Consider the following 23,595-nt stretch of genomic DNA (forward strand, 5'->3'; position numbering starts at 1 on the left):
GATGCTGTGTCTGATATTGAATGTTTGCTGCTCTCAGTCTCTTTTGTATTTACCTCTCCTGGATCAATACTCACAGGGTTGGGGGCTATGGGATTTTTCTATTTCTTTCTCTAGTCATGTTGTTGATTTCTTTCTTATAGATGTATAGTGGAGGTCCCAGCCCCTTTTGTTGTTTATGGTTCTTCTGAAGTGCTAAGGATGTCTGTCCTCTCCAGTTTGCAGTTGGTCACTGAGGTGGAAGCATTGGTGTTGTATGCTGGCTCCTTCCCTCCAGGCCAGTCAACCTGCAGGGGCCTTCACCACATTAGTGTGTGACATGTGTATGGGATCAATTTGAGATGTCTTATTGGGTCCCAGCCAGGTGCATGACCCAGGCCAAGCAGATCCCACCAATCTGTTCTGGGTAGTGAGTAACTGACTGAAGTCACTGCCATTTTTTGTTCACATCCTGCCTGATTCCAACATGTCGTCCAGTTGGTCACCCCTTTCCTGTGGGAGGGTCTTATTCCAAGCACTCACAACAGGTTAGTGCAGGTCCCTCCCCAGCTCCATTCTCTATTGGGGTGACCCCTAACTTTAGCACAACCACAGCTCCAGTGAGTCATGTCAGCATGAGTTTGGGTGGCTCCAGTGAGAGCACCAAGGTCGCTAATCTTAGCTACTCTAATGGTAGCCCCAAAACTAGGTGTTTGACCAGCTCTTTTCCCTTTAATTTCTTCCTGGGTTGAGAGGATCCATCTCCCTCTGTCCAGACCTCTCCAGGATGTTTTATTCCAGCATCTGGGTTGTCTTTCTCATAGAGACTCTGTGTCCTGCTGCTTACTGATCTGCCATCTTTTCCTAGCGTTTTTGTTAGTAGTTTTCAGCACATACATTTTTCAATTATCTTGGGGAGTAGTTACATGTAAATACAGCTCATGTCTGTTTTAAATCCTTTCTATTCCCCCTTTCCTCCCACCTCTAATTACTCTATTCCAATTTTCATATTGTTAGTATCATTAATTTTTTATCAGTACCAGGAATCAAACTCCGACTTTGCATTTGCCAAGTAGGCACTTATGCCACTAAGCTAAACCCCTAGCCTTAATATTTTTTTTTGTCTTTTTTTGTTTTTATTGGTACCAGTGATCGAACTCACAACTGCCTGCTTGCAAGGCAGGTGCTTATGCCACTGAGCTAAATCCCCAGCCCCCAAGCCCTGATATTATTAATCTTAGCACATGATACAGTCTGTGAGGTTTACACTCATTCAGTCATGTTCCTGTAATCTTTATTCTACTTATATCCCTTTCCCCAATCTTGAGACTTTGCTTTGTTTCTTTGGATCCTTTCCCTCTTCCAAGAGATCCACCCCCTTTTCCCCTTCTACCAATTCTTTATTATTCCCTTTGTTTGTACTTTGACTCACTTAAATGAGACAGCATATGGTATTTAAACTTGTGCATCTGGTTTATTTCACTCAACATTATATTTTCAGGTGTATCATTTTCATACAAATATCTCAAATTTGGCATTCTTTATAGCCCTGTAATACTCCATTTTATATTGATATCACATTTTCTTTGTCCAGTGTTCTGCTGATGAATATGCAAGTTGCTTCCAGGATTTAGATATTACAAATTCTGCTGCTATAAAAATTGGCATGAATGGATCACTACAGTATGACATTTTAAGCTTTTGGCAGAAGATACATAACTGGGAGACAGCTGAGTCTCAGGAATTTCTAATTTTATTTCTTTGAGAAATCTTGATAGCGATTCTCATAAATTTTGCACTCATTTACATGCCCACTGACACTATACTTTTTTTCCTCATCACAGCCTCACCACTATTTATCATTGTACAATGTCATAATGATTGCTATTCTTTCTGGAGTAAGATGGACTCTTAGCATGGTTATTACTTGCATTTCTGTAATGAGCAGAGACGCTAAACATTCTTCATATATTTGTTGATTATTTTTACTTTTTCCTATGTAACGTGGCTGTTCATTTCTCTTGGTCATTTTAGGACTGGCTTTTTGTGTGATTTAATGTTTTAATTTATTACATATCCCAGATGTTAGTCCTCTGTCTGAAGAGTAGCTGGCAAAACATTTTCCCATCCTGTAGCTTGTCTCTTTACCCTACTAAATGATTCATTTGCATTACAGAAGCTTTCTGGTCTGATATAATACCATTTGGATTCTTGCTCTTATTTCTTGTGCAACTGAGGTTCTGTTCAGAAAAAAAAATCTAAGCATTAAAACTGAATCAAAATTTAAAGTCGGAAATTTAAACCTAAAACTATATGCTATAAAAGCAAACATCCCTGTCAATACTGAACTCTGTGTTCCCCATTCTTTTGTCCAACTATTATTGATTTCTTACATAGATAAATAAATAAATTTTCTAATAATAGTTTATTTATATTTATAATTTTCTTGTCATAAGTATATGCATTTTCTGTTTTGCATTATGAACATAAGGTTTCTTTAATTTAACTTTTTAAAAATAAATTTATGAAAAATTTTAGAAGAGGTTGAGTTTTAAAGAAACCCTGTCACGATACAATACTTCACCTACAATTCCCTGTATTATTGACACCTCAGTTGATTATAGTACATTTGTCACCATTAATGAACTAATACTGATACATTATTATGATTAAAAATTATACCTAATTTAGACTATCTTAGTGTTTTCCTAAGATTCTTCTTATTTTCCAGAATCACCAGGTTACCACCCTATGTAAAATCATTGTGTCTACTGGACTTTTCTCTGGACTATGCCAATTTTTCAGACATTTTTTGTGATAATCTTGACAATTTTGGGAAATGTTGGTCAAATACTTTGTAGTATGTTCCAGACCAGCATTATGTTTGGGTAGAAGCATTAGAGCAGTATGGACTGAAGCACAGCGAAGTTTAACAAAGTTGCTGAATGTTAGGGGCCAGAAAGTTCCAGAACTAAAAATGAATTTAGGTCATTCTGACTTCAAACTTTTCGAATGTTTTCTACACACAATGCTACTTTCTCTTTTATTCCATTATCTAAAATACATCATGTTCCTACAAAATAATACAGCAAGAAAAGTCAGGCCCCATGAGAGAGGGAAGAAAAAGGCACTTAGGTAAACCAAACAATACCTGGGGAATTTCCCTTCAGCCAAGCCTGAGGGAAAAAAGAGGCACAGCTGGGAAGAATTCTAAGGTCAGGACAGAGAGTGCAGTCAAGCCACACAGTGTGCTCACTCATCTGCCACAGGCAGAGTAGCATCTGGGTACAACAATTAACAGCTAGTAAAGCTAGTGAAGGAATTCAGATTTCTAAAATAAAGATAGAGCTGTAGGATTACCAAAGGACTTGGATGAAGCACAAATACCAGGCAGAACTGATCAAATAAGAAGCCCCTTCCCAACAGGTAAGTGTTTTTGCCAAGACCAAATCAACAGGGGAACTGTGCGCAAGTGCAATTGCTGAACTGGACAAGCTTTGGGCAGGTTTGTGTGGGATATCCAATTTTATTCCTCTATCCATACCAGGAAGATCTCATAAATTCCATTCAACTTCAGCCTCCTTTTCCCCTCTCTATGTCATCAGTGAGACCTGAAGCCACAAAAAACATGCTTTTTCCAATACCCTGTTGATATTTTCTGGATCAGGAGGCTTCTAGAATTTGCCGTCTCTACAGAGCATAAAAAATATCCTTCAAGTTTTCATTTTACTCTGATTAACTCAGAAAAGTCTTGCCTGGTTGGAACATTACTGAAGTAGAGGACATCAAGGCACACCACTTTTTAAAGATAGTTATATGGCTATGGACATTTTAGAAGAGCAGACTCAATCCTGGGATGCTCAGCCAATGAATAGCAAAGGAGAACTTCTGCAGAAGTCCTGGGGGTATTATCTAGGAGCCTGTTGGCTGGAGTGGAGCACCAGCTTCAGCGATGTCAACTCTGTCACAGACAGGACACTCACTCCTCCTCACTAGTAGCTACCAGAAGTTTTATGGGAAGCCAAACCAACCCTTCAACTCTGCTAACTCCTCCATTCTAATGCCCTACACAGCTCCACACATTACACATCTATCATAAAATAGAATTTCTCATAAAAGTGAAATTCTGACAAAGAAGAATCACTGAGAAAAGTAAGAATTCTTGTGGTGAATGGAATCTCCAGAAACAATGAACTTTATTGAATTCATGTATTCATACATCTAAAAATTGTTCCAAAACACATGTAAAAAGCAGATTCTAGACAGGCATTGGGCTACTTTCCATAGACTAAGACAGTTAACACTCTATAAATTTATAGAATGATATATACGTTGGTAACTGCAGTGCCTGAGTGAACTGACATTTTCTGTATAGTAAGAAACAACAATGCAGAAGAGGAAAGAAAAACAATGTGGAAACCCACAGAAGGCACTTAGACTGTCATTTTTTATGTACTATCATCAGCATGACTTGTTCAAAACCTAAAGTTTAGAATTATAAATACAAAGTTTCTCATATAGAAAAGTATATATCAACTCTTAAATTTTACTTTATTCCTCTCCAATGTGGAGAACATGATGATGTCATTTATGTAAAGTTGTAAGGAAAAGGAATATATGAATGCAGATCACAAAGCATAAATCTGCTACATGCTTCGTAAATATTGCTAGCTTGATCATGATTTTCATTTTTATGTTTATTTTACTAATACATAGCAAACATAGCTCACTGTAGAAATATAAAAATCTAGGGGCTGGGGATTTAGCTCAGCAGCATAAGCACCTGCCTTACAAGCAGGCAGTCATGAGTTCAATCCCCGGTACTGATAAAAAAGGAAAAAGACCAAAAAAAAGAAATATAAAAATCCATAAAAATAACAGTAAAATTAAACACCTTCTCTTTTTTTACCATTTTAATCAAAACACTTCTAAATTTTATATATATACTTTTACTCTTTTATATAGCATACATTTTAAAAATTGGAAATTCATCATTATTTGCTCGCGCTATTTTTAATTAAACACTATATAAGTAGCATTAAATGTTCCTCAAAATTAATAATTTTAGAATATTTTCTTAAATACTGACTTTGTAATTGAATCATTCATTCATCTACACTAATGATTATATTCAGTTTATCACTGTAATGGTTAACTGCTAAAGTTATACCACAAATCACTGCCTCCACGGCTTCTGCCAGAAGGAGCTCCTCAGTGTAATGTGGAAATCTGTCTTCATGCTCTTGTAGCAAACTGACTTTCAAAAACTTGTATTAATCAAAGCAGCCTTAAAAAATAAGACTCTGGGGGCTGGGGATTTAGCTCAGCGGCATAAGTACCTGCCTTGCAAGCAGGCAGTTGTGAGTTCGATCCCTGGTACCGATAAAAACGAAAAAGACAAAAAAGAAAATGAAAAAAAAAAATAAGACTCTGAAGTCAGGGGTTTAGCTCAGCAGCATAAGTGCCTGCTTGGTAAACATGAGGTCATGAGTTCAATCCCTGGCACCAAAAAAAAAAAAAAAAAAAAAAGACTCTGGTTACTACACTATCCCTTACTAGCATTTAGTATTTTATTCTGGAACATTTTAAATTTGATGAAGAAATTTAATGTGTTTAATTTTAATTTTTACTTTTATTACTAGAAAAATTGAGTAGTAGCTACTACCTGGTAAATTAAATCTTTATATTTTCTGACTGAATTTTTTTGGAGAAATTGTCTTCTTAAACTATTTAAATAGCTTATAACAAGTGTAAAAATGCTTTTTATTGATTGCTGCCATTATTGAGATATTTTCAACAAGTTGTCATTTATCTTCTCTTGTTCTTAGTATTTATTAACATGTCAATTTTCTTCTAAATAAAAAGCAACATATTTCAATATGCACAATGTAAAAAAGATAAAGTGTGAAGAATCAATCTAAAAAATTGTAACTGCGGGGGCTGAGGATTTAGCTCAGCAGCATAAGTGCCTGCCTTGCAAGCAGGCAGTCGTGAGCTCGATCCCCGGTACCGATAAAAAAGAAAAAGACACATAAAAAATTGTAATTGCAGCAGTAAAATACCAATAAATAAATACAATCAAGGCTTTCTACATGTATACATATATAAAATATACATGAATGAATACTTGTGTGTATGTATATGTATACAAGTTTTTATAATGAATTACATTCAGTATATTATTTTGTAGTCTATTCTACCAATTTACAAATGATACAGGATATTTCTTATGATGGTTAATATTCTTTAATATATGCTTAACCTATTGCAATTCTATGGTGCAAATGTAATGTTTTATTTAACTAGCCTGGTATTTTCATATATTTACATTTTTGTTATAATTTATCCATTTTAATAATTTTATCATACATAAACCAAAGAGGAGCACTATGATATCTTTAATGGCACACTTTAAAATCTTAGATGTGAAATTATTCTTTCTGTCTCTGAAACATACAATGAAATGCCTTATTATTTGGAGCTACAGTTTTTTTAATGTTAACATTATTTGACTTTTGCTCAAAATAAGCATCGTCACATTTTAAAATTTAGGATGGGGACCAGAATATAACGCACTGGGTCAGCACCTGCCAGAAAGGCATAAGGTCCTAAGTTCAATTCCAGTAGCCTCCCTCTCCCCATCAAAAATAGAAAAAAAAAATGCTTTCTTTATTAAAAGTTTTCTTTTTTCTGAGATTTAAAGTTTTTTCATATTTTTCAGTCATTTGTTTTTTGAATCTATGAACTGAATGATTACAATTTACCTTTCTCTTGCATAATTTGTGAAAAGTCACATCATTAATATGTAGATAGAATCTACATCTGTAACTTACATTTTTATTTTTATTTTTGGTTTTATATGCTTAGACCATCTTAATTTTTCATGATCAAATTAATCTTTCATTGTATGGATTCTGATTTTGTTTTTTTTGTTGTTGTTGTTGTTGTCATTGAGGGAGCTAAGCACTGGGGATTGAATTCACTATCTCACGCTTGCCAGGCAGGCACTTGTACTGCTGAGTTAAATATCTGGCCCTCGATTCTGACTTAGACTACAGGGTGAGAAAGATCATTTGAATGCTGAAGCAAATGCTATTGTGATGTTAAATGTTTGAATAAAACAATTTTTTTCAATTGCATCTCATTTTATACTTATCATTGTTCATATTGAATATATTTTACTATATTTTTAAGGTGAAAAAGCAACATACTTTTTTCCCACATGTTGCTAATGAGCTGCATAAAATTCTGCTTAAAAACACATTGCTATCATGTTATCTCCCTAATTCAACACTGCAATATATGTGCAGAATGAATAAAATATTTTAATTTTATGAGCAAAAGTATTAAATACTATTAAGTGATATGAAATATTTTACTATGCATGTACTGTTTTCTTTTTTCTTTTTTTATTGATTTTAGAGTTATTGTAAATGTATTTATTAGTTTGTTCACAATTTTTATGGAATTCAGTTTCTTTCAGACATTTATTAACATGGAAGTGCACTTAAGTTCATATCTATTTTAACACTGTTTTTCTAAAACATTTGTATTTTGTGGATACAGTATGACTTTGTCTAGCTCATTTTTTATGAATATAGAAAAGTCATGATCGTTGTCCTTTTGAAATTAATTCTACTTTAGCAAATGCATTATAGCAATACAAAATTTGGACTGACTAGTAGAATTGAGTTGTATTTCAGACTTTTGTACCTATGCTACCAAGATTGATTGTCTGTATCATATTTATATTCTGAAAGATGGCATTCCTTATTATCATCATTACAGAACAAATAAAGCCCTCTTCTCTCTGGAGTTAAAGTAACTCTGGACCTATCTGCTCTTTGAACATTGGAAAAAACTCATTCACGTAACTGTGCTGGTTTAAAACTATTTTTATCCTAAGCCGGGCGTGGTGGCTCATACCTATAATCCCAGCACTCGGGAGGCTGAGGTGGGAGGATTGTTGTGAGTTCGAAACCAGCCTGGGCTACAAAGTGAGCTCAAGGCAAGCCTGAACTGCATAGTGAGACCTCGTCTCAAAAAAGACAAAAAAAAAAAAAAAAAACCTTTTTATTCTACAGTTTTGCTGAAGTTTCTATTTTTATATTTATAATTCAACATTGAATCCTTGCTTTTACCAGAAATTAGTCACCTCATAATGTTTAAAATGAAAGTATTTATACATTAAACAAATTATGATAGAAATACTCAGAACGTTACTTTCTACTTACAAAAGTATCCTTCTGTTCTTATTTTCCATTTCTTAGCTCTAATATTTTAATTTCTCCATATTGTTTTTTTTTTGTTTGTTTTGTTTTGTTTTTTTTTTTTTTTTTGGTACTGGGGATTGAACTCATGACCTTGCACTTGCTAGCCAAGAGCTTATTATGCCACTGAGTTAAATCCCCAGTCCCAGCCCTAATACTTTTAATTGTGTTTTCTATATTTTTCAATAAAATTGTTTGCATTACATTTTTTTATTTTATGGAAAAAATGTCAAACAAAATTTCATAACAAATGATAAAATAGCAATAACTAATACACAACGTGTCATTATTTTTAAAGTAATAACTCAGAGTACAAGATACGCCATAAAAATTCTTTAATTGGGGCTGGGGATTTAGCTCAGTGGCATAAGCGCCTGCTTTGCAAGCAGGCAGTTGGGAGTTTGATTCCTGGTACCAATAAAAAAGAAAAAGACAAAAAAAAATTCTCTAACCAATACAAGCACAAAGCTTCCCTTTTGATTCACTAAAAGACATTAACAGTATAATTTGCATTTTTTTCTATCCTTTTCCTTCCTTTCTACATTACTTTTAGACTTGTTTAATATTTTTAATTCCATTACTTTTGCACTTCTGTTCCTACCTTTTTTCAAGCTTGATTTGGAAACCATAGTAATCTATTATTACTATTTGTCATGTCATCATAATAATAAATTTCTATATGAGCTTGATCTGTATTCTATAGACATACATGTACTGTGTTTTTTCAGTTAGTGTTCCATAAGAAAAACTTGTTGTTATTTTTAATTTTTAAAAAATTATAAATATGGTTATTATAAAATATATACCACCAGAATTTTAAGGAATAAGTAAACATTTCATAGGCTTTTAATTATATTCATTTTATTATTAGAATAATAATTTCCTTCTAAAACATCTTGATATAAAAGGAAATATTCACACTAATATATTAGAAAAATGTGATTTATAATATTTATTTTTAAATTTTTTGATTTAATATGTTGTAATACATTAATTGAAGATCTGATTCTGAATTCAATATAATTCTATATATGTTCAAAATTATAAAAGTTTTAATCATGGGCTGGGGATTTAGCTCAGCAGCATAAGCACCTGCCTTGCAAGCGTGTGGTCGTGAGTTCAATCCCCATTACTGATTTAAAAAAAAAAGTTTTAATCATAATGAGAATCAGTACTTAATTTGATTGCTATAAAGAAACAATATGCAAAGAGATACAAACAGTCAAAGATCATTATTGTCTAGGCTTCTATTGTCACTGATTCTGTAATACTGACAAAGAAATATCCAATATCTTGCTGAAATTTTCAATTTTCCCAAAACAATTTTTCTTATAAATTAATCAGAAGACGTTGACTTTTTATGTCATTATCATTGTCTTTTTAAAAACATGTATTCTAAGCTTATTGCAGCACTGCACTGACCATATTTTTCAATTTATTAGAAAATTCATTTGGCCATCTTACATGAGTAAATATAAAAGTCTGATGAAAAATACAATCATTTCTGTCAGTTAAATGACATAGTGATGGAAATATTTCCAATCATTCAATAGACTCCCATAATGGAGATTTATTTTGAAAAACTAATTGTTTTGCCTCTTATTAAAATATCATGTATACTTTGAAAGAATAGTTTTGAATTTTAATTTTTCTATATTTTAAACTTTTTATTAAACAATTACTGTAGTTTTGCACACAGATATTGGAAAATAATATGTAGAGAGCCTATATATGCTTTACCTAAAAATAATAACATCATTAAAAAGTGTAGGACAATGTCACAGTTCAAATATTGGCAATACTGCCCTCAAGTTGTGCAATATTCCATTACTCTGAAAATCCCTCATGCTGGATTTCCATAGGCATACCCACTTCCCTTCCATCCCTGAGCTCCTGTGTAACCATTGGTACCCACTCTTTGTTTTCCATTTCTATAACTTTGTTGTTTAAAATATGTTACATAAATCCAACAATATACTATGTGCCTTTTTATTCAGCATAGCTTTCTGAAAATGTACTTAGGTTGTTAGATGATATCAATCATTTATCCTTTTTTACTGCTGAAAAAGTGTACCAGAATATAGAAATATTACTGTAAATTTAATTGATCATTTTATCCATTAACAGACCTCTGGATTACTATTGGACTGGAAATTTTATGATCACAGCAGCTATAAATACACATTTGTGGTTTCAAGGTATATTTTGTTTCTCTGAAATAAATATCTTGATGTACTTTCACTGAGTTATATGGCACTTTTGACCTTTCTTGTTTTAACAAACTGTTAAACTATGTTCCAGGGTGACTGTACAGCTTACGCTTATATCTACAGTTTCTGAACAATCCAGTTTATCTAATCAGCAGCAGCACTTGGGGTCACTAATTACTTTACCACTCTAATATGTATATATTGATATATCCTTGTAATCTTAATTAGTATCTATATAAGAGCCCAGTGTGGTGGTAAAAGCCTGTAATACCATCACTTTAGGAAGCTAAATCAGGAATATTTCAAGTTAGAGCCCAGCCTTAGTCACTGAGCTACCCATGAAGATCTTGTGTCAAACTTTTAAAAAATGAAAGACCTGGGATGTGGCTAAGTACAACAGCTCTAGGATCAGCACCCAGGACTACTATTGCTACTATCACTGTTATTACCACTACTACTACTATTATTACTACTAGCAATAATAATGAATGAAACATGTAAATGTATTTCCTTAAATATTAATAGCAATGAACTTTTTTTACTTTTTACATGATTGTAGTTTGAGTATTTTTTGTTTTGTGTTATTCTAATCATTTTTCTAATCTAGTTACATAACAATATTTTTCTCTATTTCCAAAATTTTTTTAACTTGAATTAATATAAAGACATGTTTGTATACATATTTTAAAATTTATTTTGTTTTCTACTTAGGATTATTTCAATTTAAAAAGTCATGTTTCCTTTAAATCAGGGGTGTGTCCTATTACTCTCGTATTTACTGGAATATTAGTTTATTTCTCATATCTTTCAACAATATTTATTAAGTGGATATTTTCAGGGTTTTATTTCATCATTATTATATCATAATTTTTCCCAATAATTTGGGCATAACTTTTCAAACTTCCACTCTAATTTATTAACTCATGTTCCATACATTTGAAGCACTGTGATCCACAGCCTGTGAATTCAAAAATCAAATCATGAACTATTCTCCGTTCATGACTATGTCTACCTTAAGATTCTTTTTTCTTTCTTTTTTTTTTCTTTTTTTTTTTGTACTGGGGGTCAAACTCACAACCTCACACTTGCTAGGCAGGCACTTATGCCACTGAGCTAAATCCTCGGCCCCTTAAGATTCATTTTTATGAGATTTTATTCGATATTCAATATTTTATGAGGCTTACTGAAAGTAAATAGTAGAAACAATTCAATGCCTTTCTGCTTCTTCTGGACTCTTCTTTCAGTAGAAAAACAAATACTCTGATGCCTTAGATGAGTCTCATTAATCCAAGCTGTCGTGTCTGCACATCTCCCATAACTTCTCCACTTTACTTACTAGGAAAGACAGAGATGCTTTGCCTTTCAGTGATGGGGGAGTTTCTCACTGAGTGTAACTTTGTGCTGCGTCTTTGACCCATTAATTATTTTTTTAAATTATATTTGTCATTTTATGATCTAAACTTGAAATAATAGACATTATATGCTTTGAAGAAATATTACATCAGTTTGATCATAATTATTTTCTAAAGCTGATTATTTTTTTTCCTTCCAGATGCCTGGAATGCTAAATATAACCTTGACAGACAAATTATTCACTGAGATCTAACTAGCAGTTGTCCTTTCTCCAGTAATTTTGTATTTTCCATATGGCTTGAAAAGGAGTTATTAGTGAACACCGATAGTAAGGAGGAGATAGCCCCTGGTCTTCCTGGTACCAGACACAGAGTTCTTGATCCCTCCTCTATTGCCTCATCACATCATTAGTCTCACAAAATGAGAGTGATCTTTCTCCATGACCAATGTGTGAAAGCATCATTCCATAATTTGAAGATTAAGGTGAGTTTCTTAATAGATAGAACACAGAGCAAATTCCTTAGCATAGAAAGGAAAGTATACCGATGCAAAATGTACAAAACATTGACCACATACTTGTGTGGTTTTTACTTTGTGTTAATGCTAGTCTTTACTGCTCCTAATATATTATCTTTTTAATGATAACTCCTCAGCTATGTCCATATTTTTCCTTTATCACAATCTCTTAGCTAATTTATCTACTACAGTATGTATCTTTATCTTCATTAAAATTCAGCATTCAAGATTACCAAATAAGAAAAGAAACCCTTTTGATATTTAACTAACACATAATAAAATATTGGGATCCAGCTGAGTATAGACAACATCCTGAATGTCTTATCATTAATGATGCTGATTCACTTGGCTCTTTTCTTTATTATAAAAATTGAAACAAGTCTCTTGGGCAGCAAACCAAAACACTCCAAGAAACCATGGCTTATTGGATCAGATGATATTTGGAATCTAACAGACTTGGTTTGGAGTCAAGTTCTCCTCCTTAACTACTGTTCCTTAATTTTTCTTAGATCAGAGTCCTCACAGAAAGAATAGAAATGTGACAATGAAAATACTGGACAAAAATCATTCACTGTTCAAAAAAGGGGTAAAGGAAGAACTCTAAATATCCATAGCAGTACATATAACCATTTCCTCCTAAAGAGGAGCTGGTGCTCCTACATTTTTTAATTTTTTATTAAAGCAAGAAGTACATACTTTACAACTGTGAAATATTTAAACAAACTGAACAAATCTGTAGCTAAGACAGATAAATAACAAAGATACACAAGTAAATTGTTCTCTATATGTCTTAGCCACTTAATCACCTTTCAGATTCTACACGGTAATTCGTGAAGACCAGAAAATCATTACATAATTTATTTTTGCATTACAATTATATACATATATAAGTGCATGATTCCAGAGATTCTGGGAAATGCACTTTTATATGTTTTTTTAATGAGATCATTAACATTGGCCATGTTTCTCAAAAGTTTAGAAGTTCTCTGGAACATCATTTAGTTTCAACATGGGACTCGTAATTCTGATTTGACAACACTGTTTCTAAAGATTAATCTGAAATCCAAGATCCTAACCTTGTCTAATTCCTTAACAGTAAGAAAAGTAAGAACTGTAAAAACATATTCAGAATACGATTATTTCTATGAAGAATTTCTCGCCATGATGATATGAAGGATTTGGACCTATGACTGGAGGCAACTGGACAAGAAGAAGTGAGTTTATCCTCATGAGCTTCTCCTCCCTACCTACTGAGATACAGTCATTGCTCTTCCTGGTATTTCTCATCATCTACCTGGCCACCCTGATGGGAAACAGCCTCATCATTCTGGTTACCTTGGCTGATCCCACGCTGCACACTCCCATGTACTTCTTCCTCAGGAACTTGTCTTTCTTGGAGATTGGCCTCAACCTAGTCATTGTCCCTAAAATGCTGGGAACTCTTCTTTCCCAGGACACAACCATTTCCTTCCTTGGCTGTGCCACTCAGATGTATTTCTCCTTCTTCTTTGGGGTGGCTGAATGCTTCCTATTGGCCACTATGGCATATGACCGCTATGTAGCCATCTGTAGTCCCTTGCATTACCCAGTCCTCATGAATCAAAGGACACGTACCCAACTGGCTGCAGCCTCCTGGTTTCCAGGAGTTCCTGTAGCCACTGTGCAGACCACATGGCTCTTCAGTTTCCCATTCTGTGCCTCCAACAAAGTGAACCACTTCTTCTGTGACAGCCCGCCTGTGCTGAGGCTGGTCTGTGCAGACACAGCCCTGTTTGAGATCTATGCCATTGTTGGAACCATTCTGGTGGTCATGATCCCCTGCTTGCTGATCTTGTCTTCCTACACCCGCATTGCTGCTGCCATCCTCAAGATTCCATCAGCTAAAGGGAAGCGTAAAGCCTTCTCTACCTGCTCTTCTCACCTCCTTGTTGTCTTCCTATTCTATGTATCTTTAAGTCTCACATATTTTCGGCCCAATTCAAGAGATTCTCCTGAGAATAAGAAATTATTGTCATTATCCTACACTATTGTGACTCCCATGTTGAATCCTATTATCTACAGCCTGAGGAATAATGAGGTCAAAAGTGCCCTAATCAAGACCCTCTATAAGCCGATGGCGTTCAGAATCTGTATGTTTTAGATATTAAGAAGTAAACCTAAAGTTTATAATGAAGAACCATCAGTCTCATATTTGAGATTGGTCTATGCATGTTTTTACAACTCTACTGGGTGAAAGCTGAAGTGGCTTTGAGAAAGCTAGGTAAAGAAAATAAAGCAGAAGGATTTTTAAATCTATTATTATCAGCTTCCAAAATTTCTCTCTGCCATTTGTAGCCTTATGATCTTTTTCTTGTTGCTTCAATTGATATTTCAATACTTCTGCGGCCGAGTGTTTCCAGATATGTACATTACTGTGTAACGTGCACTTTGGGTAGCATTAAACATCCACTAATTCTAACTTGGAGTCATACACACTGAAAAAGGGCAAAACTCCTCAACAGTCATCTTGTAACTTTCTCCTTTTGCCAAATCTGACCCTTCATTTATCAGAGAGAAAATCTTGTTACCCCTTCCACTGCATAGCTCTCCAGACTGTCTCACTTCACTTCTTATTCCTGGATGCAGTCATGATGTTCCTTTAAGTTTATTGATCTTCAGTATTCATAGAGGAATATTGTTGTACTCAGGGTTGTGCAGAGAACAATTATAATCTGGACACAGAGTTTATAATATTATTTATGATGCTCACCCAAAGTTTAACACAAGAAAGTATACAAAATCTATCTAAAACACTAAAGACAAAATATTCAGCCAAGGGCCAGAATTCCACAGCAATGTCTTGCATGAGTCCAGATGAAGACCCAGAGCTCATGACAATGCCTCCCATGAGTCCAACTGTAGTTCTAGAGCCCACAAGAAGGACTCATGCCAGTCTCTTTTATGGATCTGCACTGGGAAGACCCAAAGGTCAGTGGTGGAAAGTCTATGCCAGCTGAGGGAAGGAGCTGTGCTGGTAGGTTGAGAGCTTTACTCGGAAGCCGGGAACTCACACTCATAATAAAAACTGGGGCTGTCCTGAAAAGCACACTACCAATCCTCAGCACAAATGTCCCCAGCTCCTCCAACAATAAGCACAGTTGAGTACATGCCAGAAAGCCAGCATGACGAGTTTGCCCTGGAAATTAAACAGCACACGTCTTTCCGTCTGGAGCAAGGAAGCAATGCTCAGTGTAAGGAGCAGAGCCCCCACCAAAGTGAACCACAGTGACTCTCACCAACAAGGTCCCAAGCTCTTCCAATGACAATGGTCAAACTCACACTGGGGAGGATAGACATGAGGAGCTCCTCCAGGAGAACCAATGGCTCAAACAGCAACATTTAAAGAAACCCACAGTGCCTCACTCATCTTCTCCACATCTCTATTTATGCTGGCAACTTTCCTCAGGTGGACCATCTGCTCGGCACCAGGCTGAATTAATTCAGCTGTCATTAAGTTGAGCACCAGTTTTTAATCCATAACAAATGTGAAATCAGTAACTCTCATGTATGTCTTTATAAACTCAATAATCATGTTCTTCCTTAGTAGATATTTCCCAGGAAAAATTATCTGAGCTTTCATGAGCTCTCAACTCCTTATTTAGGTCCTTATGCTTTGCTATAGTGATATACATTTTTCAGTGATAGTGCTGCTTTCATCAAAACTGAGAGATCTTAATTGACTTCACAAAAAAGATGACTCTTTCCTTTGATAACTTCATAGCATTCTATTTTGTGAACATGTCATAATTCATTTAATCGATCTCTTATTATTAAATGAACAGCTTTATATGTATGCCTTTTTGTAGTTTTGTTAGGGCATCTGACAGATGGAAACCTAAAGCCTGATTTCTTGGGCAAAAGCTAACTACAGTGTTGGCAAATTCCTATCAAAATAATTGTACCATTTTCAACTGCCACCAGAAATTTCAGTGTGATTCTTTTTTGATAGCCTAACCAATAATTTTCATGAAATATGTGGGATTTTATTTATTTAATATGTTTTTGTACCAAGGAAATTTTGAGTGAAAAAAATTTTGAAGAATAATGAAGATATATGAGGATAAAGGAGAAAAAAGGCATGCATTTCGTGCAGTATTCTGAGTTCATAGTTCATATAATTAGCAAAGATGATATTGGCATTCTATTTTTACTTCTTCAAAGGCATGTTTACTTTTGCCATATTTACCTCATCTTTCAAAGTCCTGCTGTGATTTCTCAGGCAATATAAAATATTCTCTTTCCTATGTAGTCATTCCAATTTAACAATGGATAACTAAAACTTTACACACACTTTTGTGCATTTACTTTTATGTTTTTCTTCCACCAAAGTACCTGTAACTCTTTGGAAATGAGAACTACACATGTTTGTTTCTGTTTTAATACAACATAAGCACTCCTTAAAACCTTATGTGATAGAAAACTCTGCATTAAAAATATTATGAGAAAGTACAGTTAGAGGTAGTGTCAATATACCCAACTTCAAAGCGAGAACATTACTATGAACAAAAATTAGTACCTATTATAGTTTAAAACTAGAATATCCCCCAAAAGTCTCATGTGTTCAGAGAAGGAGTTTTGTAAGATAACTGGATTGTAAGGATGTTATACACATAACTGGGTTATCTACTGATAAGTTCATAACTAAATATGCTGTTAGGAGTTGATACCTGTTGGAAAAGGTAAGTCACTGGGGAAGTAACCTGAAATGGTATATGAATATATCTCCCTCTCCAGCTACTTCCTTTTCTCTCTGTTTCCTGGCTGCCTTGGGGTGAGCAGCTGTCTTCTGCCATGCCTACAACCATAGACTGAAATCATAAGCAAAAAAATAAATCTCTCCTCCTTCAAACTATAAATATCAACTACTTTGTCCCAGAAAGTTTAAAAAGACTAACACAGAAATTGGTACCAGGAATGGGGTTCTTACTGTGATTCTAGTCAACCTTCAAAACTAGTTTGCAGGAAAAGGTTTAAAAAGCTGGAAAATGTTGGCCAGATAAGCCCTAAAATGCTTTAAATTGAGCTTGATGGGAGATTCTAGTCAGAGCTCAGAAGGCCAGCATGCTGATAGAAATCCAGACAGTAAAGACCAGGATCAGGAGATTTTTAGATAGAACCAAGGACTCCATGGCAGTTTAACTAAAGACCACACAAGCTGTTCTCTGAAAGAAAATTTGTATCTTTTCGTTCATTCTCCAAACTTTTCAAGACTAAGATTAGGAGTGCAGATTAATTAGTTTGGTGAAGGAAGTTTCAAAACACCCCAATGTTCAGGGTATGAGATTAGTACTGATGTTAGCCAGCTTTAAAATGAGAAGGCCAAAAATAAAAGCTAAATAATTTTTATTTTTTTAAAATAAAAATTTTTTTACATTTATTTTAATAATTTTGCTAATGACCAGAAAGGAAGTACCTAAAACGTTGGGACAAAGAAGAGGATGGTTGCTACAAAGAGTAGCATTTTTTTAAACACCAAGTGCTTTTCACTAGGGCAATAAGAAAAATGGCTTAAACCCATCTCAGGAATCAGAAAGAACCCATCTTTTTCACAGGCTTAATTGTGCAAAACTGTAAAACTTTCCTTTGAAGAGAAGTTATACTAGTTAGTGCTGGTGCTTGAAAAAGATCACATAGGGAATTTTTTCATTATATTCTTCCAAGTGGGCTGAGAGGACAGTGCAGTGATGAGTACTGAAAAAAATGAATGTTGAAATTTTAAATATAGAACACAGTTTAATAGTATCCTATCCCAATTCAATATTCACCCACAAATGTGAGTTGATGATAGATTTTTCTGGATCATTCCATAAGTAAATTTTTTACACTGGAGCCTGAATCCAGAAAGTACTAGGAACCACATCCCATCCCTTTTGATTGTTTCATTTTGAAACAGAGTTTTCATTAAGTTGCCCAGGCCGGAATGAGACCTGTGTCTCAGCTACTGAGTAGTTTAGATTACAGGTATACAACAACCTGCCTGGGCCATGAATGATTTGATTCCAACATAAGTATGTGAACACACCTCTTAAGGATAAGTACTAATTGTCAGAAACACATAAGTAGAAATAAATATCTTTATTGAAACCATCATTTAAGGTATCCTTATTTGTCACAGTGGACTCCGAACCACACAGCACTTTGATAGGTATTTCTTTAATCACACTTACATAGAGGCACCATTTGAGGGCTGAGAAATCATAACTGTTCATTTACTTCTTAAAGGTTTTTCTTTTGATCAAAAATAATAACTATACCCAACCTTTATCATTGCTGTTCATAATAACCTTAATAAATTATTATCTAAACACTTCACAGTTACACTGTATGTTCTGCGAGAGAGGAAAGAACAGCGCTATTTTTACAGCTATATCATTTTCTTTTAGTTACACTACTGTTGTAATTTCATGGTTTTGTATGCTTCTTTGATGTTAGTTTTCCCTTCTTTACTTTATGTGCTGGGAAGCAAGGGGTATTTACTACTAAATTCCTAGTGCCTGCTACATGTCAGCGCCCCCAATGAATATTTTTATGTGAATGACAATGGATCCTATGTATTTTTTTCTTTTGTCATTGGAACCTGAGTTATACTGCTACATATGATACAATAAGATAGAGGAAGAGAATTTTTAAAATGATAGGAAGACGTCAGGTAGCCATATCTGCTCTTACATTATCTCTGGTTGCAATCCCTAGTAATCATAAGAAATGACACGGTATAGCATATTTATTAGACAAAGAAAAGGATTACCAGGGGAAACAATAAATAGCTGTTCTTTTTCATACATAGGCCCATAGGTATAATCATTTGTGCTGAGAATGTGGATTATTGCTGTAGAACACGAACATGCCAAGCAAAATCAAGAATAAAAGCATTATTGGTTTTTGAGTCAAAATGATAGGAAATCATCAATGTGAGCATGCCATCTTAAAAAAGAACACTTCGAGATATGTCGATAAGAGTGATACAAAAATGTTATTATATTAAATATTCTCTGTGAAGAACTTTTAACTCACATGTACAAACACTGGCTAGAAATCAAACAATAACAAGCAAATCACCTATCACTACTGCTTTTCATAAAGAATATGCAACCAAACATGCTCCAAAAACCTTAAAAGGAATGTTCAGATACTTGTTTGAGCCTTTCAAGAAGGTTTTTATCCCCTAGAGGAAATTTTATCCAAAGCACTGACTATAGTTCATTCCCTACACTTCAATTGCTATTCCAGAAGGGCTCAAACTTTGAGACTGCCAGACTTTCTTCTAGAGATAATAATCTCCCCAAGCAATTATGTTCCTTATTAATATGCTCCATTAGTTTAGACTGAAAACTCATCCAGTGAAAAGTGAAAGTGCTACGAAATGTGAAAAAATGCTAGTATGCTGCTCAAATTTCTCTAGGGTACACATCTTGGAGGGCAGATAGGCCACTGAGTTTCATCTCTTTGCTCTTATAGCCTTACAACTTCAAGAAAAGTTATAGCTGAAATAATGACTTTCCTGCAATTAATAAGATTGCAGAACCTTCATGAATATTTGCACTCCAGGGAATTCCCCAAAATTCATATCTGTCAGAAAGGGGATCTATAATGATACTTGAGGAAGAGGAAGCATTGAGGGATTGCTCTCCTACATTAAATACCAGGTATTGAAGTAGTTCTGAGAACCAGACTGAAACCCTCTAGAGTGACTGACATAGGCCCAACTCAGAACATCTTTGCAGTGCCAATGCTGCATGGCCTAAAGTTTTTTACAGTGGCTGACTCAGTTACAGCCTAGGATTTACCTGGTGTCACTGATCCACCCCTGAGATGAAACTTCTTGGGGAATGTGACAACAAGCACAAAGCACAATCTATCAGCAATGTGTACCAAGACAAGCAAATCCCAGAGAGTCTCTGGAACGACTGACACAGATACAGCCCAGGGATTCTCTGAAATTTTTAATTTAAGAGTCTTCTGGCATCACTTATTCAGAAATAGGCCAAGGCTGCTCTAGAGTGAATGAATGACCTAGTCCAGGGCTTCTCTGGAGTTTATGCAGATGGATGTCATTTGCAAAGAGGTGAGTAAAGAATGAGAAGTTTGAACATAGATTTAAAATATCTTATAAAGAGAATCTCTCACCTCTGAGAATCTCTCTGAGAATCTCTCATCTTTCAGAAATATATCTGAAATCTCATGCATTGGCTCTGTACAAGACAGACTAAGGAACCTGGAAAGGATAGAATCCAATAATAATATATGTACTGTGCCTTAGAATGCTCAATGTGGTTGCACTCTGTCATGTCACTGGGCATTATTAAAATTATTGTCTTACAATTCACAAAACTGTATTCAGGGAATGTTATGTCAGTGTCTCACAACTGTAAAAATCAATAATAATAATAATGACCAGAATTTTAAATTTGTGACACCATATTATTTGCCATCTTATCTGTGTTTATCTAAAACAATCACTCATGGTAGTTTCACAAAGTTCTCTTAAGTATGATATCTTGTTTTTCCTTACTGAAACAAAACACAGAAATTTCAGAGTGTTATCCCTAAAAGGTGTCATTCTGGACAGAAAGATGCAACTGACTAGGCAACTTCAACTAAGCTTCCCCATAGCTTTGCTTTCTCCTAGGACTTCCCTCTGTCTCTCTCTCTCAGTCTCTCGCAGTCTCTGTCTCTCTCTGACTCTCTCTTTCTCTTTCAGTGTTTCTCATAAAATAGTCATAATTACAACTATCGAAAACTGTGTGCTGTGCAAACCTGAAGATAAATACTACCTGAACTATGCTACATTGATAACATCCTTATAAACTTAATTATATTCACAGGAAGATCATTCTTCAAAATCTTCCCATAACTTTGTCCCTTAATAGGGGACAAACATGAAAAAGTAAAACAAGAAAAGAGAGGTGAAAGTTAAACAGACCATCTAAAGATAAAATAAGAATAGACCATATGGAGGTAAAGAAATGTGAACAAAAATTTAAAGAGATCAAGACAAATGAAGGAAAATATAGAATTGCAACTGTAGGAAGGAGACAGATGCAAAATCTTACGTCACGTTTTCACACTGTATTACTTGGATCCCTAGGTCTTATAACCTTATGCTTAGAGTGTTATTTCATAAAACAGAAAAGAAGTAAAAATGAAGAAGGTAAAACTTTGAGTCCCTAAGTCCAAATCCTCACTGAATTTAAGTACTGCCATTCTCTATTAAATTTTATTTGAAACGAAACGGAGGAGGCAAACTTGTGTAAAAGTCAAAAACTACTAGTCATATTATGTAAGTTCTCTCAAATTTATTAACTGATCATGTACTCATACCCTTTGCAAACTTCTAGATTTAGAGACTGAGAACACTTTTCTTCCCAGTTTTTTGTCACATGTTGGCCTGTGTAAAGTCATCTTGTTTCTTGTCCTCAGGAAATTCTCAAACTCAGTTATGCTTTGACTTTTCCTCTGGTCTCAGAAGTTACAGAATAGGTTTTACCTGTACTTTATTGCAGTGTTTTATATTTACCCAAAAATGATTTGCCAGAAGTTTTGGTTTATTGTATTTATGATATTATGGAAACTGTGTAATCTCCAAAATAATATTACAACAATAAGAATGGATAATTTAGATAGCTTTTAATTCTATTTTTATTTCTTTCTTATCAAATTTAAAGTATTAAAGGAGTTTTTTACAGAAACTTAAAAATAGTGATTCCTTTATTCCATCGGAGACTCCCTAAAAAATTCATAACATAGAACCTTCTTAACTTTGTAAGATAAATATCAGTAAACTAGAACAAGGAAATAGTTTCATATAGATGAATGCTAATTAGTGATTCTACAGGAGTTTTCTGTTAGTCATGATACTAGGCAATGTAATATGGATATGATTTGGCTTGTGTTTCCATGGAATGCTGCAGATAGGACACAATTGTAAAATAATTATGAAACAAAGATATAGTTGCAATGATATTTTTAGCTGCTATGATGAATGCCCAGAGAGAGGAATTACTTATCCCCACTGTAGGTGAAGATGAACAAAAAGCAATCTACCAGAAAGCTGACACTGAAGCTCAGGTTAATGAGTGAGTGTGGATGTGGTTTATCTGTGTTTCACTAACACATCTGATAAATTCTTACATGAGATTATGATACCACATTAAAAAGATATGTTCCTGAGGACAGTACTTACACCTGTATTCTTATATCTACTTCATGTCTTAAATTATTTGTGGTTGCCAATGGCAAAAATATACAGCTTAACCTCAAAAATGTAGTTTAAAACATTGGCATAAACCTGTTTTGATGTGGCTTAAGTGATGTGCCTCAGGGTCTTGACCATCCTAAGAAACATTTTGGGTCATTATTAGAGCTCACAATTATAAAAGTCCTCTAGTGAGGTTTGCACAAAGTGTTATGGAAAAGTAAAAGAAATAATTCCTTAATTCTGTCATAGGAGGGCATAAGAGAAAGAGAGAGTCAGAGAGAGACAGAGACTGCGAGAGACTGAGAGAGAGAGACAGAGGGAAGTCCTAGGAGAAATTCCTGTCTCTTAGCATTCCTTAAATCTGTGCTAATTGTGCAATATTCTTCTGTTTGTGCCTACATACCTTATGAATGAGGCTTACTGTGCCTATGTCTATACCAATCTTTCCCTAATTATTTTCCACATTTTCTTCATTATCCATTAACTCATTCAAAAACAATTTACTGGGCATTTACTTTTCTAGGCACTGTGCTAAAAATTTAAGTAACACAGTTTCTGCTCTTACCCAGAAGAATATCCAGAATACCAGACAGAAATAAATGATTATTATAAATTAAAAACTATTGAAATGTATTGCAGTTTCCAATATTAAAATTTTCCGTCCATCTTAAGAAATTGTCTTTCTCTGCTCTTGCTCTACTACCCTCTGCCAGATACTCTGGTTTGCAACTATTCGTAAGCTCATACTAATTGTCATTCTGAAAAATTGGATGAAAGTGTCAACTGATGAATACATCTATTATTTGGAGTCAGACCACCCAGATCACATATCTTGCTACCAGGTACAGGCTAGTTGCTTATCCTCGGAAAAATAGCTCAAATTTATGTGCTTCAGAGTCTTTGCCTGTAAAATTCATCTAACAGTACCTGCATCTTCACGTTGTTATGAAAATCAAATAGAATAATACATGTAAAATAGAACAGTATGCACATTTTAATATCCATAAATGTTCATTCTTATTACTAAAATGGT

General features: G+C 34.5%; 1 protein-coding gene across 1 annotated transcript; it reads left to right on the forward strand.

The window, feature by feature from the left end:
* The first annotated feature begins 13,511 nt into the window (after positions 1 to 13,511).
* On the forward strand, positions 13,512 to 14,465 carry LOC100715751 (olfactory receptor 10A2-like). Its single transcript, XM_003462443.1, has one exon. It carries the CDS (start codon positions 13,512 to 13,514, stop codon positions 14,463 to 14,465), a length of 954 nt encoding a protein of 317 aa, XP_003462491.1.
* Positions 14,466 to 23,595: the final 9,130 nt, after the last annotated feature.

Source organism: Cavia porcellus, unplaced genomic scaffold (assembly GCF_034190915.1).
Source record: "Cavia porcellus strain 051 isolate PalLab524CR breed Dunkin Hartley unplaced genomic scaffold, mCavPor4.1 scaffold_9, whole genome shotgun sequence".
Lineage (NCBI taxonomy): Eukaryota > Metazoa > Chordata > Mammalia > Rodentia > Caviidae > Cavia > Cavia porcellus.

Bases quoted from the DNA above. Each gene is read 5' to 3' on its own strand.
- LOC100715751 (XM_003462443.1), top strand. From the start codon at position 13,512: ATGACTGGAGGCAACTGGACAAGAAGAAGTGAGTTTATCCTCATGAGC.